The 27,732-nt window shown below is 48.6% G+C and overlaps 1 protein-coding gene across 1 annotated transcript; it reads right to left on the reverse strand.

Moving 5' to 3' along the window:
- Nucleotides 1-12,812: 12,812 nt before the first annotated feature.
- On the reverse strand, nucleotides 12,813-27,299 carry LOC135890566 (carbonic anhydrase 15-like). Its single transcript, XM_065417977.1, has 8 exons — nucleotides 27,137-27,299; nucleotides 25,262-25,297; nucleotides 20,846-21,016; nucleotides 20,193-20,353; nucleotides 19,148-19,240; nucleotides 15,601-15,667; nucleotides 14,750-14,916; nucleotides 12,813-13,034 (listed from the first exon to the last, which is right to left on the reverse strand). Exons 1-8 carry the CDS (start codon nucleotides 27,297-27,299, stop codon nucleotides 12,813-12,815), a joined length of 1,080 nt encoding a protein of 359 aa, XP_065274049.1.
- Nucleotides 27,300-27,732: the final 433 nt, after the last annotated feature.

A 27,732-nucleotide genomic window follows, 5' to 3' on the forward strand; every position in this document is an offset into this window, starting at 1 on the left:
GCTGCAAATTGCTAAATTACAACAGTAGCTTTCAGTCTTCTCCTTGGATGGAGATTCCTGAAAGGTGAGGGCTCCCATGTGTCATTTACGATCTACAGAGCAGACTGCACTATGTAATGCAACCAAAAGGCTGCGTAAATGATCTGTAACTTACCTAGTAACTGCTCAAGGCAGCAGCAGTTGAAGGGGAAATGTTATGCTGAAACGAGAGATGGTAAACGTAGAAGTATAATGCTTAAATCACAATGCTTATGGTTCACTGGGGATGTGCTGTTACCACCAAGTGAAAGGTTTGGGGGGGGGGGGGTTGAGATAACCGAACTGGAGGAATAGAGAGTACAGGTGGGCTCAGACCAAAACTCTGGAACCTTAACATATGTTTGAAATCCAGGGCAGGATCCAGAGCCGAACGGGTCATCTTTATAGCTGGCCAAACCAAAACCCTAGATTGGTCAAACTCAATAATGAGCCAAACCAAAACGGTGCTTAGATACTAAGATGACAGGCACCTAAGCAACAGCTAGAAAGACAGATCTGAATACTCCCCAACTTTGGAATGTTTGAAATCCAGATCTGGATTCAAATCTCGTGGCCTCGCCCATCCCTAGTATATATTGTTATCCGTATGCATGGGGTGAGGGGGTGGGCAGCTCTGCAGTGCTGCTCATGCATTAATAACCTGCCCAGGGGATAGCTTGATCTAAGAGGTGTTGAGTAAGAGCACCATAGAGTACAAGGTATTTTGGTAGCTACAGATCAGGCTGCAGATGCACCGAGCGCAGAGTTAGGGTATGTCTACACTACAGGATTAATCCGAATTTATATAATTCGAATTTAGGAAACCGATTTTATAAATTCGAATGTATTCGGCCACACTAGGCACCATTAATTCGGTGGTGTGCGTCCAAGCTACCGTAGTAGCATCGATTTCCAGAGCGTTGCATTGTGGGTAGCCAATAACATCTAATTGCCAATAACATCGAATTGCGGCCACACTAACCTTAATTCGGATTAACAATACCGATTTTGACGCTACTCCTCTCGTCGAGGAGGAGTACAGAAATCGAATTAAAGGGCTCTTTAATTCGAATTAAATGGCTTCGTTGTGTGGACGGGTCAAGCGTTAATTCGAATTAAAGCAGCTAAATCCGAATTAAAGTCGTAGTGTAGACCAGGCCTTAGATAGGAGCTCAGTAGATTGCTTTATGTCTCTAGTAACATGCCTGAAAATGAAATGGGGGCAAGGACACGTCCATTTCAATTATAGTAGGGGAATCAAACCTTCCTCCTTCCTTAATTCTAAACCACTCCATATGTCCCTTTTGCCCAGACCCTCCAAGGTATGTAAGTGCCCAACTCCCATTGATTCAATGGGAGATAAGCGCCTAAATACCTTTGAGGTTCTGGGCCTTTCAGACCAGCATGTACATCATGCCCTGAAACAATATCACTAAGGGGTTTGCATTGGGTGTGATCTGAGCCTACACACAGGCCTTTCTCTGTACTTATAGCGCGAATTGTGAGTGTAACACACAACTGAGCTGGGTATTTTCCTCTCATTGCAGACATCATTTTAAACCTACTCCCCTCTGCTATTTTAATGAAATGCTGGGATGATGTTTTTTAATTACTGGACAAAGGGAGCCCTCGTTTGATGCCATTTACAGCTATTGCCCCATAACATGAGATAAACCCCCGGCTTGCCTCAGCAGCTGAGGGTTACCAGCAAGGAACCTAGTTTTCCATGATAAAAAAAAATTCTCGGATTACAAAAATATAAAAATCTGTTTTTCCGCGATTGAAATGAAATGCTGAACTTTACTGTCCCTAGCCATAATATATATATAGGTTTCAGAGTAGCAGCCGTGTTAGTCTGTATCCGCAAAAATAACAGGAGTACTTGTGGCACCTTAGAGACTAACAAATTTATTAGAGCATAAGCTTTCGTGGGCTACAACCCACTGAAGTGGGTTGTAGCCCACGAAAGCTTATGCTCTAATAAATTTGTTAGTCTCTAAGGTGCCACAAGTACTCCTGTTATTTTTATATATATAGGGTATCGGTTGAACACAATGTTTTATTGATATACAGTGGAACCCCGTTTATCCAATCTAATTGGGACCAGGACCATATCAGATAATGAAAAATGGGGATAATCTGGAGAATGGGCAAAGGGCAGCAACCCCCGCAGCAGGCCTCAGGCTGTCAGCCCCGGTTTGGTTAATATGGAGAGCTGGATAATGGAGGCTCTGATAAACAGGGGTCTACTGCAGTTAATATATGGTTTTATTTTTTCCACAAAATGTAAAAAGTAAAGATTCTCTGTAAAAACGCAAACTCTGCATTTTTCTGCCTCTTCCCCTGGCAAACGGATTTCTGGGATCCCTGGGTATCAGTCCAAGTGCAGGGCAGGGAGAGGTAGCAGCTGCCGGAACATTTCACGTTTTTGTTGGGTCTCTCAGATGCTTTAGCACTGGGCAGTGTAGGTGGAGACCAAGCCACCCCGCTGGCTTAGTAGAGGGGGCATGGTCATGAGGTCATCATTGGGCAGGACCAATCTATGTCCAACCTAGATCTAAGGCAGCGGTTCTCAAACACCATTGCACCATGAACAGGGGCGGCTCCAGGCACCAGTGCACCAAGTGCATGCCTGGGGTGGCAAGCCGCGGGGGGCGGCCTGCTGGTCGCTGTGGGGGCGGCAGTCAGGGAGCCTTCGGCGGCTTGCCTGCGGGAGGTCCGCCGGTCCCCGCGGCTTCGGCGGCGGGTACACTGAAGCCGTGGGACCAGCAGACCTCCCACGGGCATGCCACCGAATCCGCGTTACCAGCGGACCTCCCGCAGGCACGCCGCCGAAAGCCGCCTGACTGCCATGCTTCGGGCGGCAAAATACATAGAGCCGCCCCTAACCATGACCCCCTTCTGACAAGAAAAATTACAACCTGACCCCACAAGGGGGCCCCAAAGCCTGAACCCACCTGAGCCCTGCTGCCCTGGGTGGGGGGGCCAAAGCCCAAGGTCTTCAACCCTTGGCAGGGGGCCTGATACCCGCCGCCCAGGGCTGAAGCCAAAGCCTAAGCCCTGCTACCCAGGGCTGAGGCGGCTCAGGCTTCAGCCCCGGGCCCCAGCCTATCTAACACCAGTCCTGGTGACCCCCTTAAAACAGGGTCGGGACCCACTTTGGGGTCCCTACCCACATTTTGAGAACCGCTGATCTACGGGATCCGGACACCAGCTACTCAAATAGAAAGGCCGGGAAACTGTATTCAAAGCCCTGAGTGACAGAGGCGTGGAGCATCCGCAGCTCCCAGTGCTTTCATTAGGAATAATGGGGACTCGGCATCTCTGACAGCCAGGTGCCCAGTCCCCACTGTCTCTTATAGCTACCGTCTGTGAACGCGCGAAAGGAAGATAAATAAACGCTGAGATGCTCAGTAGCGATTCTAAGCAATTTAGAAAAGCTCTATTCAGGCCTGACCTGTCCAGCCACCCTGCAGGGCGCTGAGCCTGCCAGCTCCAGCAGCCACAGGTGGTGGCTGTTTTTCTACACGCCCGCTGGCACTGTTGTCACGTGCAGATTAGCCTTTCCCTGCTGGGCCTGCTACAGAAACAGGGTTTGACCCAAAGCTCACTGAAATCAGGGGGAGGCTGTTCCAGTGGCTTCAATCCGCTTTGGATCAGGCCCACAGCAAGGAAATCGTGCTGGTGTGCTCTGATTGCAAAACCCTTTCTCTTGAGTCCAGGGAACGTCAGTGTAACTGCTTGAGGACGACGACCCTACTCAGGTGAAGTAGGGAGGCCAGAATCTGGCCCCCGGGGAATGGCTCTCTTTTCCAGGCGCAGTTCATACATCTAGCGTGTGGCATGAGCCAGGGAATCGACAAGTTGTTTAAACTCTGCAGTCCTTGTACAAAGCATTTAATTATTTTTCTCCGTCAGCGTCAATATGTTACTATTACATCGGTGAGCGCATATGAGCGCTGTCTGGTGAATAATTGATCACGGGGGAATTTCTGCCGTCCTTGATGGAGCACCTTGTGCAGCCCAGTAAATCAGGCCGGCTGTCTGACCATGGAATCCTGTTGGTTCAAACTCTCTTCATGCTGCACTTCCATTAAGTGAACTAATATTTCTATCCGTTCTCTCGCAAACTGGGCTCTGGATCTGGGATGCGTCAGTATCTTGAAAGTACATTTTCTAAAATGCAATATCCCTCAGTCTCCCCACTCCATTATTTCCTAAACAAAGCAGTGATATTTGAACCAAAATGCTTACTGCTCCTTTCATTCTCGCTTCCCCTGAGAGGAAGAAGTGCAGCCAGACAAAGGAGAACTGGTTTCAGCTTTTTCACTGAAGTCGGGGGGGGGGAGGTGAGAGGGGGGGAGTTGTATGCGCATCACAAAGATCAGAAATTGGACTTTCATTGGGGCACCCAGTTTAAAAACCCAGACCAAGGTTTTCAAAAGTGACCAGTGAATTTGGGCCTCTCCCTCTGCTGGTGTCCAGTTTGAGACCCCATAAAGGGGCCTAACTTCCAGACAGTGCTCAGCCTGGGAAAATCAGGGCCCTTTGAGGTGTCTCAAGTTAGACACCCAAAATTACTAGTCACTTTTGAAAGGCTTAGGCCCACTGTCCTGCTCAGTTACCTATTTGTCTCCCGTCCCCTTTCTACCCCTTTCCCTGGGGAGGATGGACATTCATACGATTGAATCATACGTGTTAGCCTTGACTGGATGCAACATCCACGTAAGTAATGACTTCAATGGGATTCGGATCAGCCCCCTAGCGAGCTGCCACCATCCTCTGCCAGGTTGAGCAGTGAGAGCCCATATCTGGAACCTGAACCTGAGACCAGCAGAGCTGAGCAAATCCAACAAAAATTGCTCTTTAATGTTCATTCAAATAAAGATGTTGAATTCTCAGTTACTATATTTACGCTTGTGTGTGTTTTCCCGTTACACTGCTGTTCTACTGCACACTTTCAATGGCAGACATGCTTGCCGAAAGACACAAGTGTTAGGTGAATACTAGAGAATATTTCCAGAAAGCAAATTTCTAGCTCAGACTTGGGGCATTTGCACTGGAATCCTAAACCTAAGTGTTAAACTCATCCAATCAGGGTAGAGAAATAATATCATGTGGCCCACACATCCAATCAAAATGAGCCAATGCCCCTTGAATTTTGGATATTTGCAATGAATGACTCAAAAACAATCTATGGACCAGAATTCAATGGTTCAGTCCAAAAACTGAACACCACAAGCTGTTTGTGGACACTTTCCAGGAAAAAGGCATGAGTTCTCCAGTAGATTAGTCATTGTGGATTGATTGCTCTGCTCCAGTAGAATCCAGACTACCGCATAAAATGCTACCTCTAGACACCTAGGCTGGGCCTATGCATCTGAGTTGCAATGATGATTTCAAAGCTGTAACTAACTCTGAAGAGATGCCCTTAACAGCACACACTAGATATTTTTATGGCATCGTTTGTGGCCAGAAATAAATGATAAAATTCAAAATTATAACAAGAAATACTGAAATACAGTCACAGCAACTTTTATGGCAACAACTGCATGAAACTAACCCAGGTTTGGCCCTGATTCAGCAGGGCACAGACGCATATGCGTAACTTTAAGCATATGAATAAGTATGAGCTTGATTTAATGGGACTACTTACATGTTTAAAGTTAGGTATGTGCTTCAGTTCCTTGCTGAATCAGGGCCTACAAAATTAATCTTTATATTTACTACGCTAAGCCAGTGGTTCTCAAGCAGGGGTACATATACCCCTGGGGTACACAGAGGTCTTCCACAGGGTACAGCAACTCATCTAGATATTTGCCTAGTTTTACAACAGGCTACACAAAAAGCACTAGCGAAGTCAGTATAAACTAAAATTTCATACAGACAATGACTTGTTTATACTGCTCTATATACTACAAACTGAAATGTAAGTACAATATTTATATTCCAATCAATTAATTTTATAATTACATGGTAAAATGAGAAAGTCCGCAATTTTTCAGCACTAGTGTTCTGTGGCACTTTTGTCTTTTCATGTCTGATTTTGTAAGCAACTAGTTTTAAAGTGAGGTGAAACTTGGGGATACGCAAGACAAATCAGACTCCTGAAAGGGTACAGTAGTCTGGAAAGGTTGAGAGCCACTGCCCTAATCCATTGACTGTTGTCTGATGGCTATTTATTTTGAAGTTATTAAATTATAGTTATTGATTTAGCATAGTGCCATAAGTCATATGTCCTGCATATTAGAAGAAGAGTATTTTGCCTTACAGGCTATTGAAATCAGAGTTCTGCTAGAGCATTTATTTACTTTAAATATTATTTCAATTTTTTAAAAATGGGAGAAAAAGAGAAGGTAGAATTTGCTGATGTGCTCATGTCAGAAGATTTTCCTGATGCCCTTTAACAAATACTATTTTAAAAAATAACCTTTTCTTTTACAATAAAAATCCTGTAGTTTATGAGCTAATGGCAGAAGACCAGAGAGCCACAAAGCAAAGGCTCCTGGTGCCACACAAAAGTCTGTGATCACAACGTTCAGTTCCCTCGTACCGAAAGATTTACGATGTGGGTGGAATGGTTTTCACAGATGGACTCTGGGGAGGGCAGTTGCTCAGTGTTCTCTGCCATTATTGACCTGCTGTGTTTCCCTCATTTGCTTATGGAAGAGACTCATTCTGTGTTCTAAACAATCCGAACCAAATGTAGGTCCTGTGGGGGTAGAACCAAGCCCGTACCCAGAATACGACCTGCAGTTCCCAACACAAACTGGACATTGGTGCAGACACCTTATAGGTTTAATCCATCTCTGCCCTCACTAACTAAGGCCCTGCTCCTGCAAGATGTCTGTCCCATGCAGAAGAACCCCAGCGCACAGGGTCCTGCAGCACTCAGCGGTTCCCATACACGGAGCCACTTGAAGGAGTAGGGCCTGGGTTGTCTCACTGTTCAATAGATGTAATTGTGACATTCTATACCTCAGGGGAGCACCCTGTAACCCTTGTATTCCACATCTATATATAATTGTGATATTGCATATAAAGCAGGCCGTGTGAGTATCAGGGGAAAGGTTATGATCTGCTGAAAGCCAATGTTCCATCTCATCAATGCATATGAAGGTATAAGAATTGTGTTGTATAGTTTTCACTAAAATATGCTGTGGGTTTGGGACGCGCCCAGATCCTAGCTCTCCAGAGACCATGACAAGGGAAGAGGTAACCAATGCCCAGGTGGGTACTGAACAGACATCACCAGCCATTGTCCAGCAAGGGAGTTAAAAGTCAAGGACTCACCTGCATGAGGTCAGCCCAGGGGAATTGCTTAACCTTGCCTGGGGACTCAGCAATGCCCCCCAGACATGCCTGGACATGTGTTCTCCAAGCACATGGACTAAAGGTATAAAACAGAACACAGGGGCCACCTGCCGGGCCTTTCTCCTTCCCCCACCTACGCTGCAAGCAACAAGGACACTCAGAAGACTGAAGACTCCAACAGAGGAGACTGGCTCAGGTTTCAAGGGTGAAACCTGTGTACTCTGAACTACAATATCTAGTGGGGTGAGAAAAACTGCTTAATCTAGATGTTGCCCAGTCTGATCGGGTTGAGAGTGTAGATGGCGTGCTTACATTTTATTTTATTTTATTTTATTTTGGTAACTACCTCTGACTTTTTGCCTATCACTTATAATCACTTAAAATCTACCTTTTGTTGTCAATAAATTTGTTTAACTGTTTATCTTTACCAGTGAGTTTGCCTGAAGTGTTTGGTAAGGGTGTTTGCTCAGGTTTACAAAGGCTGGGGTATATCCACTTTCCATCAATGAAGTGGTGAAGCAATTAATACATTTGCACTGCTCGTCTTCATATTCCTGAGGTACAAGGCTGGGAGCTGTGGGGATTTGGCTGGTGCCTTTATTTGTGTGATTCATGAGTGGCTCTGGGAGCATTCCATGCAATCTAGCTGGGTGTGAAGCTCCACACACGGTTGTGCTGATAACAGCACCTGGAGGGGCTTGCTGCTTGTCACTAGCAAAGCATTGTGAGAGACAGCCCAGGTTGGGGAGTTAAGGGGGCACAGCAGTCCCACAGTCCCAGGCTGCACCCCAGGGATCCCATCACAGTAATCACGAAGAAGAACTTCCTGGAATGTTGTAGGCAATAGTGAATTTCTCCCGCTGTCGCACAATGACTGCTCTTTGAAATGTCACAGCACTCTCATTAAATGTAATCTGTTTTTCCTAAAACAGCTGACACCTTCAGTGACAAAGGCAGTTAGGGGTGCTCAGAAAAACTTCCTTGGCTATGGCATTTTTATAATTCTCAGTAAACTTCATGTATGTCACAGGAATGTTCAGATACATTTATCAGTCTTTGCACACATGAAACTGGGGGGGGGGGGGGGAGAAAACACCTACTGCAAAATATTCCACTATCAGCCAAATACAGGGCTCTGTCCTTGGTCCCCTTCTCTTATGTCTCTGGGCTTATTTCTGGGTAATTCCATCCTCAAACACACATTAACCTGCCATCTGTATGCTGAAGACTTATGGATCGACCTCTCTACTCCAGACCTGTCACCTCCTGTCCAAACTAAAATCTTGGCCGGTGTCTGACATCTATCTGGGACCTAAGCCAGGTTTGGAACTCAGACCTTAAAATGCAAAGAAAGGAAGCTTACCTGGGCTGGACCTACCAGCCTCAGCCCTAGAGGTCTCTAATTCATGCATTCAAGCTAGGAAGCATCTCTCTGAAAACGGGCATTTTTAGAGCCGACTGCTGCCCCTCCATAAATAACGGAGCTCTCTCAACAGGGAAAACCAACGATGGGCAGGGAGTGAAAGAGAAAGCCCTTCCCCGGGGAAAAGGCTCAATTGAAAGGCCTGTGTGGGTGCAGGGGACTGGGTTATAGGCACTAAAATTGACTGACCTTTTCCAGAGCTAACTTTAGACTCCATTCATTTTTCTCCAGTTCTAAATTTAAACCTGCAATTACTGAGAATAAAAGGAAAAGTTCAGGCTCCTGAGATCAGGTTCGCTCTTTGCAAAAGAGCCAGGTACCTCAGCCCTCTGCGTGTTAACCCCAGGAGGTCAGGCGATTTTTATCTCAATAGGCTTTTCCTGCTCTAACCATCTCTGACATTTACATTATGGGGAGTGCACAGGAAAGGGGTTATTAGAGAGACTCAGGGATGCAGATAATCTTATGTTTATTAGCTGGGGATTTAGTTGCCCAAATCCCATTGAAAGTCAGTGGGCTCCCTTAGGCTGCTAGGGAAATCCCAGCCATTGTACCGGTCACTCTGAAGGATCCCCCAAACATGTTTGCAAATCTGACATACTCCGGGTTCTATACTATACTATACTCTATACTATACTCCAGGTTTCCTTCACCACTAAAATGCAGACAGCTCTGGGGTGAAAGCAGCAGCTGCTACGGCATGACAGTGCTAGTTAGGACAGGAAATTAAAAAATAAACAGAATTTCTATTCATTCCTTCCCACCCATTCTTTCCTCTCTTAGAAGATGATCTGAGTTATTATTTCCAGAATTCAGGAAGGGACAAGACTAAAGTCTGAAATTTCAGCACATAAATGATGAACATCCCAATTCCCTTCCCCATGGCACCCCCAGTCCCTGTCCTCAGCAATGAAGGGCGGCGGGGAACAGAAGAGCAGGTCTGGCAGGTACACTTTCATTGCATTTCAGTCATTTTAGCCTTAACAGTTTCCTCTAGCAGGCGACCAATTGCGTTCCCCTGCCAGACCAGAGGATTCACCATGTGGAGATGTCGCTCTTGACAGAAATAAAAAACAAGGTGAAGGCTGGTATGACCAATTTGTATTATACTCTCGGCAGTGCCTTAAGAGGAGACTGAAAGGCTGGATTCCCCGCTCACTGACACAGTGTGAATCAGGAGTGACTCCAATTAAGTCAATAGATTTGGTGTAAACAAGAGGAGGAATCGGGCCCTTCAACTCAAAGTCCCATGCCTCATCACCCGTAGGAAACACTTAGCCCATGAGGAACACCCTGCGGGAGTGTCCAGAAGCTACAAACCATCCGTGGATGGTGTCCCCCGTGCTTCCTCCCTGACGCGTGGGTCTACACCTGAACTCAGCTGCTTGCAGTTCCATGTCTCCGAGGAGAGAATACTCAGGTACCATCTAACCCTCTGGCCTGTGCTTTGAAACGCAGGCTAAAAAATCCAGCCCTGTTTATGGCAAGGCTGGGGGATGACAAATTCCTAGTGCTCTAGGTGCCAGGGGCCTAGATAAGGCCACCAAGCCTTCCAGGAAGGGAACCTGAATTTTCATGGGGAAAAAACAAAACAAAAAACCAAAACAAAAAAACATTTTGATAAAAATCTTCCAGGCTTTTTTATCCATCAAAGTAAGGGGGCGGGGGGAGGCACAAGCCCCTGTTCGGTTGAAAGATACTAAAGGGTGAGTCTTTGATCCAAAGATTATCCCAGGCCCACGTAAAGTTAACGGATGTGCCATGCACTCTTACAGACTCAAAGGAGGGGGGCAATTAAGCCTGTTTATGTAGAAGAGACACCTACAAAAAATGGAGGGACCGCCCAAGGCACATGGCAGGACGGAGCTAAACCGTGTGGGCTGAGGGGTTTCCCTGGTTGCAAACACAGAGAATAGAATCTTGGTTTTGCTGCCTGTGTATGGTAGAGACGGGAAGCCTGGAGAAGCAATTTTGAGCCTGACCCTGGGCAGAGACAGGGCTTCTTGAGCACAGAGGTCACTGTGGGGAGGGCGGAGGGGGAGAGCAGACTTGGGGATTTCTGAGTAAGAATTTCTGCTGCTGTTTGTTTCTACTGTGTTCAGGGGGAAAGGACTTTGTGCACATTTTTTGTCACTAAACAAGATCACGCCCAAGAATAAACCTGACTCATATAATTGATTTCGTCTCCTAACGGAAACATCCCCTGCAAGACCTCGAACACTGATTATCCACTAGAGCCAAATGGGGCAACCCCCCTGTGCAGGATGCTGTGGAGACGCACAAAGTATCAAATGGAAACAAACAAAAAGCCAGGTGATTCTGACCAGAGATGTAAGAACTCTAGATTTATTACAATTGCATTCTGACATCAGTTAAAAATTTCTTCTCATTCAGCGAAAGCACTGTGTGTGCCATATCATCAGTCACTCCAGTATAGCACAGCTGGCAAAACCAAAGGGGTCACATTTGTCAATATGCCATTACTGGATGTGAGGCTCCAGTCCTGCAACGTCAGTGCTTAACTTTAAGCAGGTGAGGAATGGGAGAGCTCAATGGGAGTTCTCATGTGCTTAAAGTTACGTGAAAGTCTTGGCAGAATCAAGGTCTTAGTTTATTATTTTTTAAACTAGCAATGAACATTCCTTTTCCTTTGATCCCTCACCATTGGCTCTTAAGCAATGTAGGCAGTCATGGGATAAGAGAGAAGGTCCTCTCATGGATCAGGAACTGGTTAAAAGATAGGAAACAAAGGGTGGGAATAAACGGTCAGTTTTCACAGTGGAGAAAGGTAAATAGCAGGATCCCCCCAAGAATCTGTGCCGGGATCTGTGCTGTTCAACATATTCATAAATGATCTGGAAAAAGAGGTAAACGGTGACGTGGCAAAGTTTGCAGACAATACAAAAATATTCAAGATAGTTAAGCCCAAAGCAGACTGACGAGCTGTAAAAGGAATCTCACAAAACCCAGTGACTGGGCAACAAAATGGCAGATGACATTCAATGTTGAGAAATGCAAAGTAATGCACATTGGAAAACATAAGCCCAACTATACATACAAAACAATGGGGTGTAAATTAGCTGTTACCCCTCAAGAAAGAGATCTTGGAGTCATCGTAGATAGTTCTCTGAACATATTTGCTCAATGTACAGCAGCAGTCAAAAAAAAGCTAACAGAATGTTAGGAATCATTAGGAAAGGGATAGATAATAACACAGAAAATATCATAATGCCACTTTATAAATCCATGGTATGCCCATACCTGGAATACAGCGTGCAGATCTGGTCACCCCATCTCAAAAATGATTTATTAGAATTGGAAAAGGTACAGATAATGGTAACAAAAATAATCAGGGGTATGGAACAGCTTCCATATGAGGAGGTATAAAAAGACTGGGACTGTTCAGCTTAGAAAAGAGACAACTAAGGTGGGATATGCTAGAGGTCTATAAAATCATGACTGGCGTGGAGAAAGTGAATAAGAAATTGTTATTTGCCCCTTCACAACACAAGAAACAGGGGTCACCCAATCAAATTAATAGGCAGCTGGTTTAAAACCAACATTAGGAAGTTCTTCTTCACACAACGCAGTCAACCTGTGAAATTCATTGCCAGGGAATGTTGTGAAGGCCAAAAGGTTCACTGGGCTCAAAAAAGAATTAGAGACTTTCACGGAGAATAGGTCCATCAATGGTTATAAGCCAAGATGGTCAGGGATGCAACCCCCTGCTCTGCGTGTCCCTAAGCCTCTGACTACCAGAGCCTGGGACTGGATGACAGGGGATGGATCACGCGAGAATTGCATGTTCTGTTCATTCCCTCCGAGGCACCTGGCATTGGCCACTGTCAGAAGACAGGATACTGGGCTAGATGGACCTTTGGTCTGGCCCAGTATGGCCGTTCTTATGTACCCCCTGCCAATCTGCTTTCATTTCATTCATCGTTTTCAGTCCTGTGGCTAGAAAATGATCACAGTGTGGAATCACGGATATGAAGACATCATAAAATAATCACGAATCATTCATGACAAAGAAGGGAGGGAGTCGGGGGAGGGGCCTTTAGGAGGGGCCTGAGAAGTGGACAATCTGGAGAGCCAAGAGCAGAGGAAGGAGCGGGAGGCTGACGCCGGGCATGGCACTGCGGCTGATCGTGGCATCTCTGGACGCAGAGACTTTTCGGTTCTTGAGAGGCTGTGGCGGTCGAAAGTTGTTGGTCATTTTCACTAGAGAGGTGCCGGTGCCATTGGCCGGGAAGTGAACTGTGTTGACAAATGCGTTCAGCTGCAGATGTGAGAGATAGAGAGATTTCAAGCCACTTCATTATGTTCAGTCAAAATACTTTTCAGGCCCCTGATTCAGCAAAGATTTTAAGCACATGCTCATCTTTAAATACACGTTTAAGTACTTTCTTGAACAGGGATGGACTTAAACACATGGTTCAGGTTAAGCACGTGCTCAACTGCTTTGCTAAACTGGGGCCTAGGCAGACATCGAAATCCATCCCCGTGCTTCCCTGCGACTCAGGGTTGCTCACTCTTGGACAAGGCTCCTGATACTTGGCATTTTTCTTAAAGACCCAGCTCCTGGAGTCAAGTGATCCCACGAGAATCTCGGCTTCCAGTAAAGTAAAAAAAAAAAAAAAAAAGTTTAATCTAGTTCTCACACCTGTGGAGAAACCCTTGAAAACAGGACTCGAGTGCACCCGGAACACAGCTGCCTGAGCTATTTGTTCTGAACAACCTTGGTGGCCAATGTAGCTCACTGTTGGGAATTGCCAGCAACTGATCCCCAATGTATTCGGCTGGGTTTTGGTGGGGAGGTGGCAAGGATGTTTCCGGAGAGTCTGGGGGTGGAGAGCAGCTTTTCTGTTGCTTTGATTTACTGTCTGGCTTAGTTAATTTGTTCCTGTTCCTGGTTGCTGATTGCCGCTGGCAGGCAACGTGCGCTATCCATATGTGATTTTTTAATGTTGCCTAGTGGTCATGATTGATTAAATTGCTAGAAAACTAGTTAGTTGTCAGGGCCCTAGAGCTTCTTGTGCAAGTGATTTATTATTGTTTCAATCTAAGAAATAAAACGAAAGTGGCTACATAAGGCACATGATATTGCTGCAGTCATCCAATCAAGGAAAAGAAACAACTGTATTCACTTTCCGGCACAACACAGTGAAAATGACATGGGGCCTCCAGAGCTCGAAGCATGAACTAAACAACCGAGGGTATGTCTACACTACTAGACACGATAAATCGACCCCCGAGCGCTCTCCCATTGACTCCTGTACTCCAGCGCCGTGAGAGGCGCAGGCAGAGTCGACGGGGGAGCGGCAGCAGTCGACTCACCGTAGTGACGACACCGCGGTGAGTAGGTCTAAGTACGTCGACTTCAGCTACGTTATTCACGTAGCTGAAGTTGCATAACTTAGATCGACCCCCCCCGTGTAGACCAAGCCTGAGAGCTGTAACAGGCTGCCATCTTCTGTGGACACAACCCGCACACTGACAATTTGGTACACTGGCAACTGCCCAATACTCACTGAAGAGCAAATAATATTACACTACTAATCACAGCAGCAGGAACTCCATGCTCTTATTTTCAAAGACAATGAGAGTGCGCACGCGGGGGGGGGGGGGGGGTGACTCCCCACTGTTTGCCCAGCTCTGACACAGAATAGTGCAGAGTACCGTCCCCAGGAGGAGATGCACCAGGTCAGAACTGCAAAGCCCGTCTTGTTTGGATGCTATTTCCCTTGGGAGCACATGTACTTGAAATTGCTATTTGTGCCCATCTGGAATGGGTTTCAAGTCCAGCACCTGCAGCAGATGGTCCTGTGTGGTATTTCAGTGGGCACGGATGGTAAGAGGAGACAAACGGAGCAGGATCTCTGCTCCCTGAACTGCTGCCCACGAGCTGGGATTGGGAAGGACCTCTGCATACTGAAGACCCTCTGCTGGATTCACCCGAGCAGTAGTTACAGCAGAGCTGTGCTGTGCTTTTACCTGAGACTGGCTGATAGGGATGGGCTCCTCAAACAGCGTCCAGACGACAACCTCCGCGCAGTCCGGGGTGGTCAAGGAGCCCTGATAGCGGTAGTACTTGGACAGCTTGGCCATGCTGGGAAGAAGGTTGTTCAAGCAAAATGTGGATGCTAAATCCACAAAATCCCCTTGAGAGAGAGAGAGAGAGAGAGAATGAAAAGCCATCATCATAAAAGCCCATCCGGGGGATGAACGGCTTGGAAGAGCTGACATTTCTAAAGCTACAGCGGGCACCATTCAACCCTGCCTCACACCTTGCATCCTTTGCCACCACAGATGCTGCTAGACCGCCAGGTGCAACAGCAGCATCTTGGCTCTGCTTGGCAGACCCTGTGGAGGCTGCCCTCACTGCACCTCCACAAGTCAGTCAACAGGTTACAGTGTGAGCATGGGCAGGAGGGTGTCAGGCATGGCTCCTCCCCTAGCACAGAATGAGAACCCAACACAGCATCAGCGGGTCATTGGCTCAGACAGCCCCAAACTGGCCCTGGGTTCCAGACTTTCCACACCATGCATGGACCCCAGGAAGCTCAATGCCACTGATTCTCAAAAGGGGCTGTTCACAGCAGAGCATCCCTGAATTAGACAATAGGCAGGCCATGTAGATTGATGGCAGTAACACACCTGTGCCCACGTTGTGTTAACCCACCGGGAACAACCCAGTTACACTGTGGCATGGAAATGAGTCAAGGGGTCCTTGAAACCACTGACTGGTGCCCCTGCCTATCCCCTTCCCTCCTGCTTCCGGGTTCCTCTCATCCTCTATTCTGCCTGCCCTGGAGTGGAGATGACAGAGGAGCAGGAGGACTCACCTTGACGGGAAATGTTCTTCAGGCCAGCTACAATCGTGTTGTAATTGGAGTTATCAGCATCCGACACCTGCCAAGCATTACAGGGGGAGAATGAACGACCAGCCCAGGGCAGATCTCAAGGATTCTATTTACCAGGGGAGTCCAAATGGTTCCAGACAAAAACTGGGTCCCCCGGAACCCGAGCGCGTTTGCAGCTCTTGTGGACAGTGATGCGTGTCTGGACACCTATGCTTGTGCTGTGCTTCCCCACCTTGGACAATGATGGAGATTTTTATTTCGACAGCACCTGCTAATCTCAAAGGATCCAAAGTGCTTACAAACTAACGTGTGAACTATACAGTTGGCTCACGTCCACCTTCACTGAAACTCAGCCACCTGCAAGGTGTGTGCAATCATTGCTCAGCAACACGCAGCAACTCTACCCAGCAGTGAAGAACGGTGTCCTACAGACGCCGCAGGAGTTCTCAGAAGACTGATGTCAATACCAAGGGGGAATTGGGCCCCAGCACTGGAGTTACCACCCACCTCTTATGAAACATGCCGGAGGAGCTTTAGTGACATTTCCCACATGAGGATGCTTTGAAACTTCCTTTACACGCCTAGTGTAGATTTCACTGCTGCTCTCTAAGCCAGGCCCACAGTGAGCTGCTATTCTGCAAGGGGAAGCAGTACAATAGAAAGCTGGGATGTCAACGTCCATTCTTAAACAGTAGTTTAATGCTGTCTGCTCAAGCGGTCAGTCAAAACTGCCCTTTCTCTGCCCTGATCAACAGCGGAATGGGGGTGGGGGCGTATTTTTAAATCTGTTTTTGAGTGACAGCTTAATGGGGGAACACTCCAGCAGCCATGCACTGCAGACAAAACGGCAGACGACGGCTATGATGGGATAAGGATCCCATTCTGATCACAAGACAAAACCAATCTCAGTTGCTAGATCGTAAGCTCCTCTGCGGGGCGGGCGAGATCACTGAACCAGACAACATCCTGATTACAATCCTATCCCAGCAAACAGCAAAGTAGGTGACTAGGGAGGCCCCCAGGAGACATGAAGCTCCCACCCCGGTGTGCTGCCTGGATAGCTGGTGGGTTAAGCATCTTTGTGAGACGTGATGCTGGTTTTCACCTCACCGGTACACGACTGGGTCACAGCTACCAGCAAAAAGGCAGAGAGAGAGCAGTAGGGGACCAAAACACTTCTCTTCCTATGCAAATGCTGTGGGCTGAGAACGAAGCCAAGAAGGCTGAGAGAAAGGGTGGTCTCCTGGTTATAGCAGAGGACTGCAAGTCAAAAGCCATGGGTTCAATTTCTATACTGCTATCTCTGATTCACAAGGTGACCTTGGGCAAATCACATTGCTACTCAGGGCCTCGGTTTCCCTGCCTATAAACAAGGAATAATAATCCCCCTTCATCACTAGTGTTTCAAAGCACTTTGAGATCCATGGACAGAAAGCACTATAGAAACGCAAGGTTTATTATTATTAACAAGACTTTTTTCCATGCTTTGCGTTCTCCCCGTGGAGAGAACAGAGGCAGCTTTCTAAGTCAGTCACTGTATGTAAACATTTGCGCTCCTTCCTCTTCCCTTATGTCTCACGCACACTCCTAGCTCCAGAGAAATGGCGCTGCACTGATATAAACCACACAGGTTCACTCCCACGTCAGTTAATTGAAGTTTTCCCAGAACCCTTAAGCCATTGCATTTGGCTTTCTTTCATAAGCAGCATAATGGGCAGTCAGGAAAGCTATTTTCAATGGTGTTGGCAGGCGTCTGGAGCCCCAGCTGCTAACACCATTGTCGGGAGGGGGATATCATGTAACTGATTGAAACAAGTCTGATTCAGCTCTCACCATTCACCTGTACTTTGGAGAACTGGTTACAATGCGACCCGGACTCCAATCACCCTGGCTTTGCACAGTTCATATCCAGGGGAGCAGGGGAAGAGAGCACTGCCCCAGCTGCGACAATGGTCTCTCAAACCTATAAACTCCCAGCTGACCTCCCACTACCTATCTGCTTAACCTTTATTTTTAGCCTTTCAATAGTATTCTTTAAGGTTTATAAAATGTTTTGGACAGAGAGAGCAATCCAACTGGCTGATGATCTCTGTTACGGCACATGTGGCAAAGTAGAAGGTTTTGTCTTCTGTGCATTGCACCTTTACATTTCTAGAAATCTACTGGGCTCCATTAGCTGCAGAAGAGACACCCACACTGTGCTCTCTCCTGGAGACTTTAGTTTTGTTCTTTCTTGTTTTATTGCTGCTTCTTAATCACAAATCAGAAGTAATTTAGACTATAAGTGTGTCGTTACTCGGTGTATGGAAAGCATAACTTACGTCATTAATGGACCAAAACCTGCAATGATCAAAACTCAGATACAGAAATGCACCTGCAGCGTTCAAGTGCTTTACTGAGCCTGGAACGTTACTTGCAACCCAGAAAAGGCGAAGCGTGTGCTAAAGCCTATTCTTTCTGGCAGGAAATGATCGATAGGGTCCATCTAACACCACGACCCTCTTTATGCATTCCAGGTCATTTTTCACTCTTGGGCACGTCAAACTGCAGCAAAAAGCACGTGGTTCTTAGGCGCTGCAATGACAGCCAGAAGGTGAATGTTTTCAGAAATGGCAATGTGCGACTTTCCGCACGCTAAGTGGCCTGGCGCTGGAATGAGCAATGGGGCAGCTCTCGGGACGGAACAGCCTTTGAACAAAATGAGAACTTGGCTACATTCTAGGCAGCTCCCAACAGCAGCACAGAGTTGGTGGGAGAGCAAGGTGAACCAGGCTGTGATAAAATACACATTTGTCCATTTGCTTTACAAAAACAGGGAACCCCCGTGACCGCCTCAAGATGCCACATTCGGTTTAGCGGCAGTTCAACTCAAGTGGTGATTTCTACTCTGTCCAGAGGGTTCGTGTTCTTGGGTTATTCTTCCGTTGGGGTGAATTTCAAACCTTTCCCTGCTGCATTCCATCGGATGCACCAGGCACAGAGGCTGCATTTTGCCCTGTTCCCCAGCACTCGATGCAGCAGTTACATGGTGAATTAAAATCCCAAATCAGAGATTAAACCAATAGTTACTGCTAGGGTACAGTGAACGCAGTGACTTTGAAGCGAGCCACAGACGTGTTTCTCAGGCCTGGCAGCACACAGCCTGCGACCTGAGGATTCGCAGCACACCTGAGCTGTGGCAATCAGACCCCAGGGCACCGCGGCTGTGCTGCGGGAGTGTTTCCATCCGCATTGGAGGCAAAGTGCCATTTCTGGTGCTGGTTAAAGGGGCTGACTTGGCAGAGTCAAGGGTCTTTAGACCCAGAGCGGGTACTCTCCGGGCAATGTCCCACCTGCGTGCCCCAGCCTGAGATTCTCTCTCTAGATTGATGCCAGTGGTGCCATATGGCGGCTCAGTTCAACACAATCAAGGGAATTTTTGTTTATTAAAGGGCCTAGAACGCAGGCTACTCTCTGCCACCTCCTCAGGGTCACTTGGAGGAATCTGGCCATGAACGTGCAAGCCAGGGGCAGGGTGTTTTTGACGTACCTTGTACAAGAAGCCCAGGACAGCCAGCCCATTCGGATGCCCTTTGGCCTCGTTGAAGGTTTTGTACTTGGTGTTCATGTGAACAAGGTGCAGCTAAAGAGGAAGAGAGACAGAAGGAGGGTGAGACCTGTTCCAGGCCATTGTGGTATTTCATAGGCGCCAACTTTCTCCAGCGCTGGTGGGTGCTCGCGCCACCTCCGCCCTGGCCCCGCCCTGACTCCACCCTTTCCCCGCCCCTGGCCCCGCCCCCATTCCAACCCCTTCCCCAAAGTCCCTGCCGCAACTCCGCCCCCCCCGCCCCTATTGGATCCCTTCCGCAAATCTCCGCCCCAGCCCTGCCTCTTCCCCCAGCGTGCCGCGTTCCCCCTCCTCCCCCCTCCCTCCCTGCCCCGCGAAACAGCTGGAGGTGGAGGCGAGCTGGAGCAGGGGGCGGGGCCACAGGGAGCTGCAGGCACTAATTTTTCTCCGTGGGTGCTCTAGCCCCGGAGTACCCACGGAGTCGGCACCTATGCAGTATTTTACCCCATCAGTCACAGGGACGGCGAACGGATACTCAGCTCGCCACTTCCAGCACCCTTTGTAGCCAACGGCGCACACAGCTCCTCAACACTAGTGGGCAGCCACATCCCTGACACTAGGGGCCCTTCACACCACTCTGGAAGTGCAAGAGAGCCTCAGCGTAGGTATCAATGACAGTCACGCTCACTCTGAGGCCTCTTTACGCTGCCAGAGTGCCATGAAGGGCCCTCAGTGCAAAGCAGAATCAGGCCCTTGGTGTTTTAAGGCTGCATTAAAATTTCATTCATTTTTTCATTGAAGTTTTCCAGGGGGACAGGGGAGGATATTTTCCAACCAGCTCTGCCAAACACAAAATCCAGAGAGATGTGGGTTCACCAGGGGTTTGCTGAACCTAAGATATACACATTTATCTGGGGTCTTGTGCACAGTCTGAATCATTATCTTTGTCAGCAACAGGTGGAGTTCTCAGCAATATGCTACTATGAACTACAACTCCCATGAGGCATGACCACCTCTCCCCACTTACCTCCATGGGGAACTGGTGTCCATCAATGGTGTGCTCGGAGCCGTTCCCCTTGAGGTTCCCCCAGTGGAAATGGAACTGCAGGGCTCGGAACTTCTCAAGAAGCACCCCAATGGTGATATTGATATGTTCGCTCACAGACATGCCTTCCAGTCTCATCACCACTGTAAACGGGCCAGAGCGAAGTTACAGAGGGGAAACACATGGCTGCAATCCCACCAGCCTCACCCAGGATAGCGGTGACCTCTCATGTACACAAAGCAGATGGGGTAGAGGTGGCTGGGAGCGTGGGAGTGAATGCGTGTGAATGGAGGAGCACATAAAAGAGTCCAATCAGCCAGCTCACACCTCTGTAATTTCCATGCAGCTGGGCAAACCTCAAGGCCATTCTTCTCAGGCACAATGCATTCTCGGGTTAATAACAGAGCCAGATGCAAGACTATGAGCTCCTCTGGGCAGGGATCATGTTCTGTGTTTGTCCAACACCTAGCATGCACCATGGGGTCCTGGGCCATGACAGGGCTCCCAGGTGCTACCACAGTAGAAATAATAAATATATCATACTGAAGGGAATCCTGCGGCGAATCCAGCCCTGGATCAGAGAGTTTGAGGGGCCAAGGAAGGAGGGAGAGAGGGAGTCTGGCACAAATACCCACCCGTGTGCCCATTGTTCATGAGCCTCCACTTGCCCGGCGGGGCCTGGTCATAACCCTCAAAGAGGACGTCTCCTAGGTTCCTGTCCCTCTGCACTTTACGCCTGTCAATGTTAATGGGCGACTGGTTATCTCCTCCACAGCCCATTGCCAGATCCTTCCAGTACCTGGGGCCTGGAGAGAGAGAGAGAGAGAGTGAGTGAGTGGGGGGGAGGGAAGGGGGTAAAACATGGGCCACACAGGGACAAGCTACTGTGGAGTGAAGGGTCCTGGTGTCGTCACGTGAGGACGCCAGCGAGAGCAGCTTCCTGGGGCATGTGTTAAAATGGAGCTGGGTTTGCCAAGGGCTCCTGGCTTTCCTGCTTTCAACGAGCAAGTGCTGGTAAACGCAGCACGTCCGCCCGCGAGCGCTCTCTGGCCGCAAAGGACACAGCGCACGCCAGCGCTTTCATTAGCCTCTCCCTCCATGGCCCCCCGCCCCGCCCCATGAGAGACGGCCGCTCGCTTAGCCGACCTTCATGAATAGTAATGAGCCGGGTCTTAGTCAAGCCTCATTCATAATTCAGCAGGATTTCCTCGCTGGGCCAGGGCCTATATTTAGCCTGACAGGCGGCCCCTGCTCTCTGAGCTAGAGTTACAGACCCTGAAGAGCAGGCTCTGCTTCCACTAGTAGCTTCCTCGCTGGGTTTGGTTTCTTCTTCCCCCCGCTTCTCCCACGTCTCCCCTGGAGAGGTTCTCCGCGCCCAGCCACACCCCTCTCAGCCCCACCCCTTCGCCCTGCTTCGGCCGTCTTTCCCCGCCGCACACAGCCCCCTCAGACACCGAGGCCTCCTCGCCCTGTCTGGTCAGGGCTGTTCTCATGGGTCTGTGCACTAGCAACCATTTGGATTCTCCACAGCTACCACGATGGTCACCTGTAAGCCTGAGGCCTTCGCGCCAAGGCAGCACAAACTCTTGCCCCACACCTCTGATAAGCCATCGAGACGGAGCCGAAGCCGCCCCGTAAGGCCATGAACACAAACGCGTCATTGGGCTACCGCAGTCGGCACCGCCTCGGCGATGGAACGTAGCAATGGAAGGGAACCGGTGCCCAATGACTGAGGAACCATCACAACACCACCGGTGAACCCGATGGCAGCAAACGGCTGGCTCTGCTGTCTACAGCTGTAGGCTACCAGGGAGCTGGGATTGTTTCAGTGGAAACCATGGTGAGTAACATTAATCTGCGAGGTGCGTAACCTTGTAACGAGGGAGGAAGCCAGACAGTCTCCCTGATCGGTAAGGTTTTGGCTGCTGAAATCCAGCCGCTGCACTTTAGAATGAGCGGCACAATGGAACATCTGCTTTACTGAAGCGGCCCAGAGGCTGAGAGGAGAAGATGCCACAATTAAAGCAGAACACTAAGCCAACACATCAGCAGTCCGCCCACTCGCCACATCAGCTGGAGCCCAGGAACGACGTCACCGAGATTTGGCTGTCTCTGAACTGAAGGGGGGGTCAGGGCCTTACTCCTGTCACTGGACAGTCAGGAAGGCACTTGGACGCCCATGGGGCAAAGCGGCTGGGTCCTTTCCTTTTGCGCCACACGATATCAGCGTCAGGCACTGAAACAGCATTCCAGAGGGAGTGGTGCTATTAGCCCCATTTTACAGATGGGAAACAGAGGCCGAAAGCCACTAAGTGACTTGCCCAAAGGCCCGCAAGAAATCTGCAGCAGATCAGGGAACTGAATCGTGCTCTCCCAAATCCTAAGCTGGCACCCAAACCACTGGGCCATATTACCACTCACGCATAGAAGGACTGTGAGGAGCATGCCCATATGTCTCAATACAGATGTGTTTCATTGATACAACTAAGAGAGATAAGGATGGAGGTCTATAAAATCATGAATGGTGTGGAGAGAAAGTGAATAAGGAAGTGTTATTAAGGTTTTTAAGGTCAGGCTTGACAAAGCCCTGGCTGGGATGATTTAGTTGGGGGATTGGTCCTGCTTTGAGCAGGGGCTTGGACTAGATGACCTCCTGAGGTCCCTTCCAACCCTGATATTCTATTATTCTATTTACCCCTTCACGTAACACAAAAACCAGGGGTCACCCAATGAAATTAATAGGCAGCAGGTTTAAAACAAACCAAAGGAAGTACTTCTTCACACAATGCCAGTCAACCTGCGGAACTCATTGCCACAGGATGTTGTGAAGGCCAAAAGGATCACTGGGCTCAAAAAAGAAATAGAGAAGTTCATGGAGGATAGATCCATCAATGGCTATTAGCCAAGATGGTCAGGGATACAACCCCATGCTCCAGGTGTCCCTAATCCTCTGACTGCCAGCTGCTGGGACTGGACGACAGGGGATGGATCACTCGAGAATTACCCTATTCTGCTCATTCCCTCTGAAGCACCTATCATTGACCACTGTTGGAAGACTGGATACTGGGCTAGATGGACCATTGGTCTGACCCAGCGTGGCCGTTCTTATAACAACATGTACTAAATGGCAGGCTTCAAAAATCACACTTGTCCTTACAGGGCCACATATATGTCAGAAATAAAATACCGCACAGATATACACATAAGTCCTCAAAGAAGTCACTCTCCTGTATAAGTCCAATACTGGCATATAAAATGTACACTAGTTATATACCATTCCCATGGAAGTTACCCGTTTTGGTTACACTTTATATTAAGACTCCATTTTATAAATAGTTTATAAAGAGTTAATAAATGATTCATAGATGTTATAAGTATGTTACAGACATGAACAGTACGTGTGATAGATGGTTATCAGCACATCATTCAGAGGCATTATAAATGGCTATAAGCCATGGTTATAAACAACCTGCTGAACGCTAACGATTAATAATTCATTTAAACATTTATTAAGCTTTTTAACACTTTATAAACTATTTATAACCGCTCCTTTAATATCAAGTGTGACTGACATTTTAAATGTATAACTATATTTTAGTATGGGTAAAGCAACCAGTTTATTTTCCTGGTGACATAGCAAAGGGCGTTTCTGGCCTCTGAAATGTAAGCGTCCACCCCACGCTGTGTTTCCCAGACTCTTCCGAGCGCAGAGCTGGGCGGTGAGCATACACGTCAGACTGCCGGGCTGACGTTTCACATCCCATCTCTGTTTTCTCTTTAGGGTAGCAAGATATTGACTAATGTTGCTGACTTCTGGCCTCTGCTCAGAGCCTGGCACCATTCGCACTGCTCAACAGCCATTTTCTATTTACAAATCAAATCTTGTCCTCAGCAAAAATGGGGAAGCCGAGTGCAAATGGATCCTTTCCCTCAGCCTGGCCCTGCAGTCCTCTGTACAGGGGGTCCCATTCCAATGCACCCCCCTGCTGTCAGGGAAGCTCTGACCACACGCATCCACAGCACTCTGAGCATGACACTTAAAACCAAATCCCACGCCTCGGGGAAGTGAAGGACTCCCAACCAAGCGAGCGAGACATGTGACAAATGAGCAGGGCCTGGCAGGGCTGCCGGTAGCTCTCGACTCAGTGTCGGCTCAGAGCAAAGCGATGCAACAGTTGCTCTGAATTTAGTGAGACCCTGAAATCCTTTTGGGCCGGGAGCAAAGAGAGCCATGGAGTTAGGCATGACAAAGAGGAGACAGTCACTGGAAAAAACACGCGGTGCTGAGCTTCTCCCGAGAGCCATGTCAGGAGTGGACATGCACAATACTTTGGTGTTAAAGTGACAGGGAAAACCTCCTGATCCCAGGGGCCAGCACAGGCCTCACCTCCACAGCAATGCAGAATATAGGCTCCCCTGCTAACTGCCTCTCAAGCTGTCCCTAAGGTCACTGACCACAGCTCGGATAGATCTGCTTATTTGATATATTAGCATGTGGGCAATTTAGGCTTCAATGTGCACTCAAATAATTCACACGTTAGCATCATATGGGTTCACTTCTCCTTCCCTTAGTCGGGTTTCCCACCCTGAATTAGATCACACGTTGTCCCAGTGCTCGCACCGCTGTTCCAGGGCTCTACCTGGCCCAGAATATTTATGCAAAAAATTAAAAAGACCCAAAATGCCTGACTCTGGGCGGATGTATTCTGCTCCTGCACCAGTGCAAAGGCCCTGACTTCAGGGGAGACAGCCCTGATTTAGCCTGGGCGGGAGAGGGAGCTGGATTAGGCTCAATGGGAATAACCACGTAGGTGCTTTGCAAAAAGTCATTTAAAAATCTCTCTGAACTCTAGGGTTGCAAGGGCAGTTTTAGGTACTGCAGCTACCGTGATCTCTGCCCCTGGGGCCAGGCACGCACATTCACACCCCACGCACGTTCACATACCACACACGTTCACACTGCCTTCAGACCCGGGCGTGCACACGGACACGCTGCCCCAGCACACTTGCCCTCCACACACACCCCCACTTGAAACAATTTCTGTACTCACCACACTTGGGATCCTGTGAATCGTAGCACCAGGGAACTGCAAGAGAGAGAAGAATTCAGAATACAGGCTGGTAGGAATGGAAAAAGTTGGCGTTAAAATCCACAGGTTTTCGCAGGGGCAAAGAGCTCGTTGCGTTCTCACTTGTCCTGACCCGTCATTCTAAGCAGCCATGAAGGGTTTGCAGAAAAGCATGCGGTTAGATGCACAGGCCTTGACGTGGGCCTGATTCTACAGAGGCAACATATAGGAGCGAACAGCCATAGCCTCAAAAGCCCCAGGTAGGGTGACCAGATGTCCCGAGTTTATAGGGACAGTCCCAATATTTGGGGCTTTTTCTTACATAGGCTCCTATTACCCCCACCCCCTGTCCCGATTTTTCACACTTGCTATCTGGTCACCCTAGCCCCAGGAGTCGCTCCTTAGCAGCCCAGGAATTTAAATGAGAAGGATCCACATGGAGCCCTCTTGTGGTCACCCTTCAGAATTCCAGTCACCACAAGCAGGAGATACGGAGATACTGCAGCTACCGTGATCTCTGCCCCCTGCGCCGAGCGCCAGGCTTCCTGACCTGCCCGTGACTGATGTGTCGGGGGATGGAGGAGAGCACAGGAGTTACCCAGCACTGTTTTCACAGCCGATTCTTGCCCGGTTTCAGCAAGTTCTCCATTCCTGCCTGGGCTGCGCTGTCACTGAAATGTACCCGTGGTCATTTTGGCAACAGGTTATCGTGGTTTTGGTGACATTTTCTCTTTTTTTGCAGACACTGGATTTTGCTAAAACCAGCCGTTTTAGAGGTAAATTTGGACCAATAATTAGCTGAATTATCAAAACCTCTGTCACTAAAGCGGTGTGGCCCCCCCTTAAATAACGTGACCCTGGCTGTAACACTAGCATAGTGAATGTGATCATGCCTCCTTCTCACAGCGGTGCCCAGCCAGTATAAAAGCTTGCCACTTACTGAGCACAACAGGTGCTCTCCTTCCGCACCAGCGGTACAGACTAGGGCTGCAGGGTTTGAACCCTGCCAACCAGGGCCGGCTCCAGGCACCAGCGCAGCAAGCAGGTGCTTGGGGCGGCCAACGGAGAGGGGCGGCACGTCTGGCTCTTTGGCGGCGGGTCCCTCAGTCCCTCTCGGAGGGAAGGACCCGCCGCCGAATTGCCGCCAAAGAATGAAGCGGCAAAGTGCCGCCGATCGCGGCTTTTTTATTTTAATTTTTTTCGCCGCTTGGGGTGGCAAAAACGCTGGAGCCGGCCCTGCTGCCAAGGACCAGAATGTGAGTGGTCCCACTGACTTCTAGCGGACTAGTCACTGAAGTGAAACATATGCCCGTTTGCAGGACTGGACCGGTATGTGGCTACAGCTTGTTCTATGAGCACCATATTTTATTGCCGTTATTTCGGTGAATGCCTCAGTGACCTTCTGATTACAAAGGCTTTGGAAATGACCAGTGATGGTAGCCCCCGTTCTCCAGGGCATGGCCGGGCTGCGAGGAGGATTAGCTCCACCCCAAGCTCCATCCCAAGCCCATCCCCCCACCACGTTCACACCCGAGTGCCCAAAAGCCAGCATGCAAGAACATACCTGCCCCCTTTCTCCTGGGGCCTACAGCAGCGGAGCAGGAAAGTGAAGGGGAAGAGGGTTGAAAATCAGTACATGATACACCTAATCCAGCGGCACACCGATGCACTCCACGCAGTTCAAATGGAACAGGTCTGTCCTACAGGTCATCATTACTATAACTAGCATTGGAGCAGCTACACTGGTAATCTGGGGTTTACCTTTGTCCAGAAATATTTGCCCAAAGGAAAAACTGATGCTAAACCCATAGAGAAGGGGGATACGTGAAGAACAAACCTACTAGAACCCCTTATTACCGAGCATTTTAAATCTTATTCTTCCTGCATCCAGTACCAGGCCCATAGTACTGGCCTTCTGCTTGCTACCGTTCAGCACCTTCTGTCCGAGACACGGCACGAGGAAGGACTGAGCTATCCAACAGCAAACACCTCTCATGCTCACGCAGGACACCTCACGCATGCTCACGCAGGCTTTTTGAGCCTCTCGGGGCAGCACCAGAGGGTTCAGTCCAAAAGCACTTTGGGCTGTAGCCTGTCTTCCTTCCACAGGCCTAATTCCATTCACCGCCAGTGGAGTTTTGCCTCAAAACCATTGATGGGCTTGAGCCCTTCTTGTACTTCATGGGACTGTGGATCTCCTCTTCCCTGCAGCGTACAGCAACTGCCCAGGCCCTTCACACACACAAATAAGGGAGACACACATTAAACTGAATCTCATTTGTATAGATCACGCTCATAGTTCTAGCCTCTCTAGATCCCTTTGTGTTAATTCTCTGTCCTCACCAGCAATTGCGACGCCACCCAAATATCACCTGTACGTTTCAATCATGTGCTTTTCACCCCTTCTTCCAGGTGACTGTAGAAGATGCTAATTAAGACTGGATCTATCCTCT

Source organism: Emys orbicularis, chromosome 16, assembly GCF_028017835.1.
Source record: "Emys orbicularis isolate rEmyOrb1 chromosome 16, rEmyOrb1.hap1, whole genome shotgun sequence".
Classification (NCBI taxonomy): Eukaryota; Metazoa; Chordata; order Testudines; family Emydidae; genus Emys; species Emys orbicularis.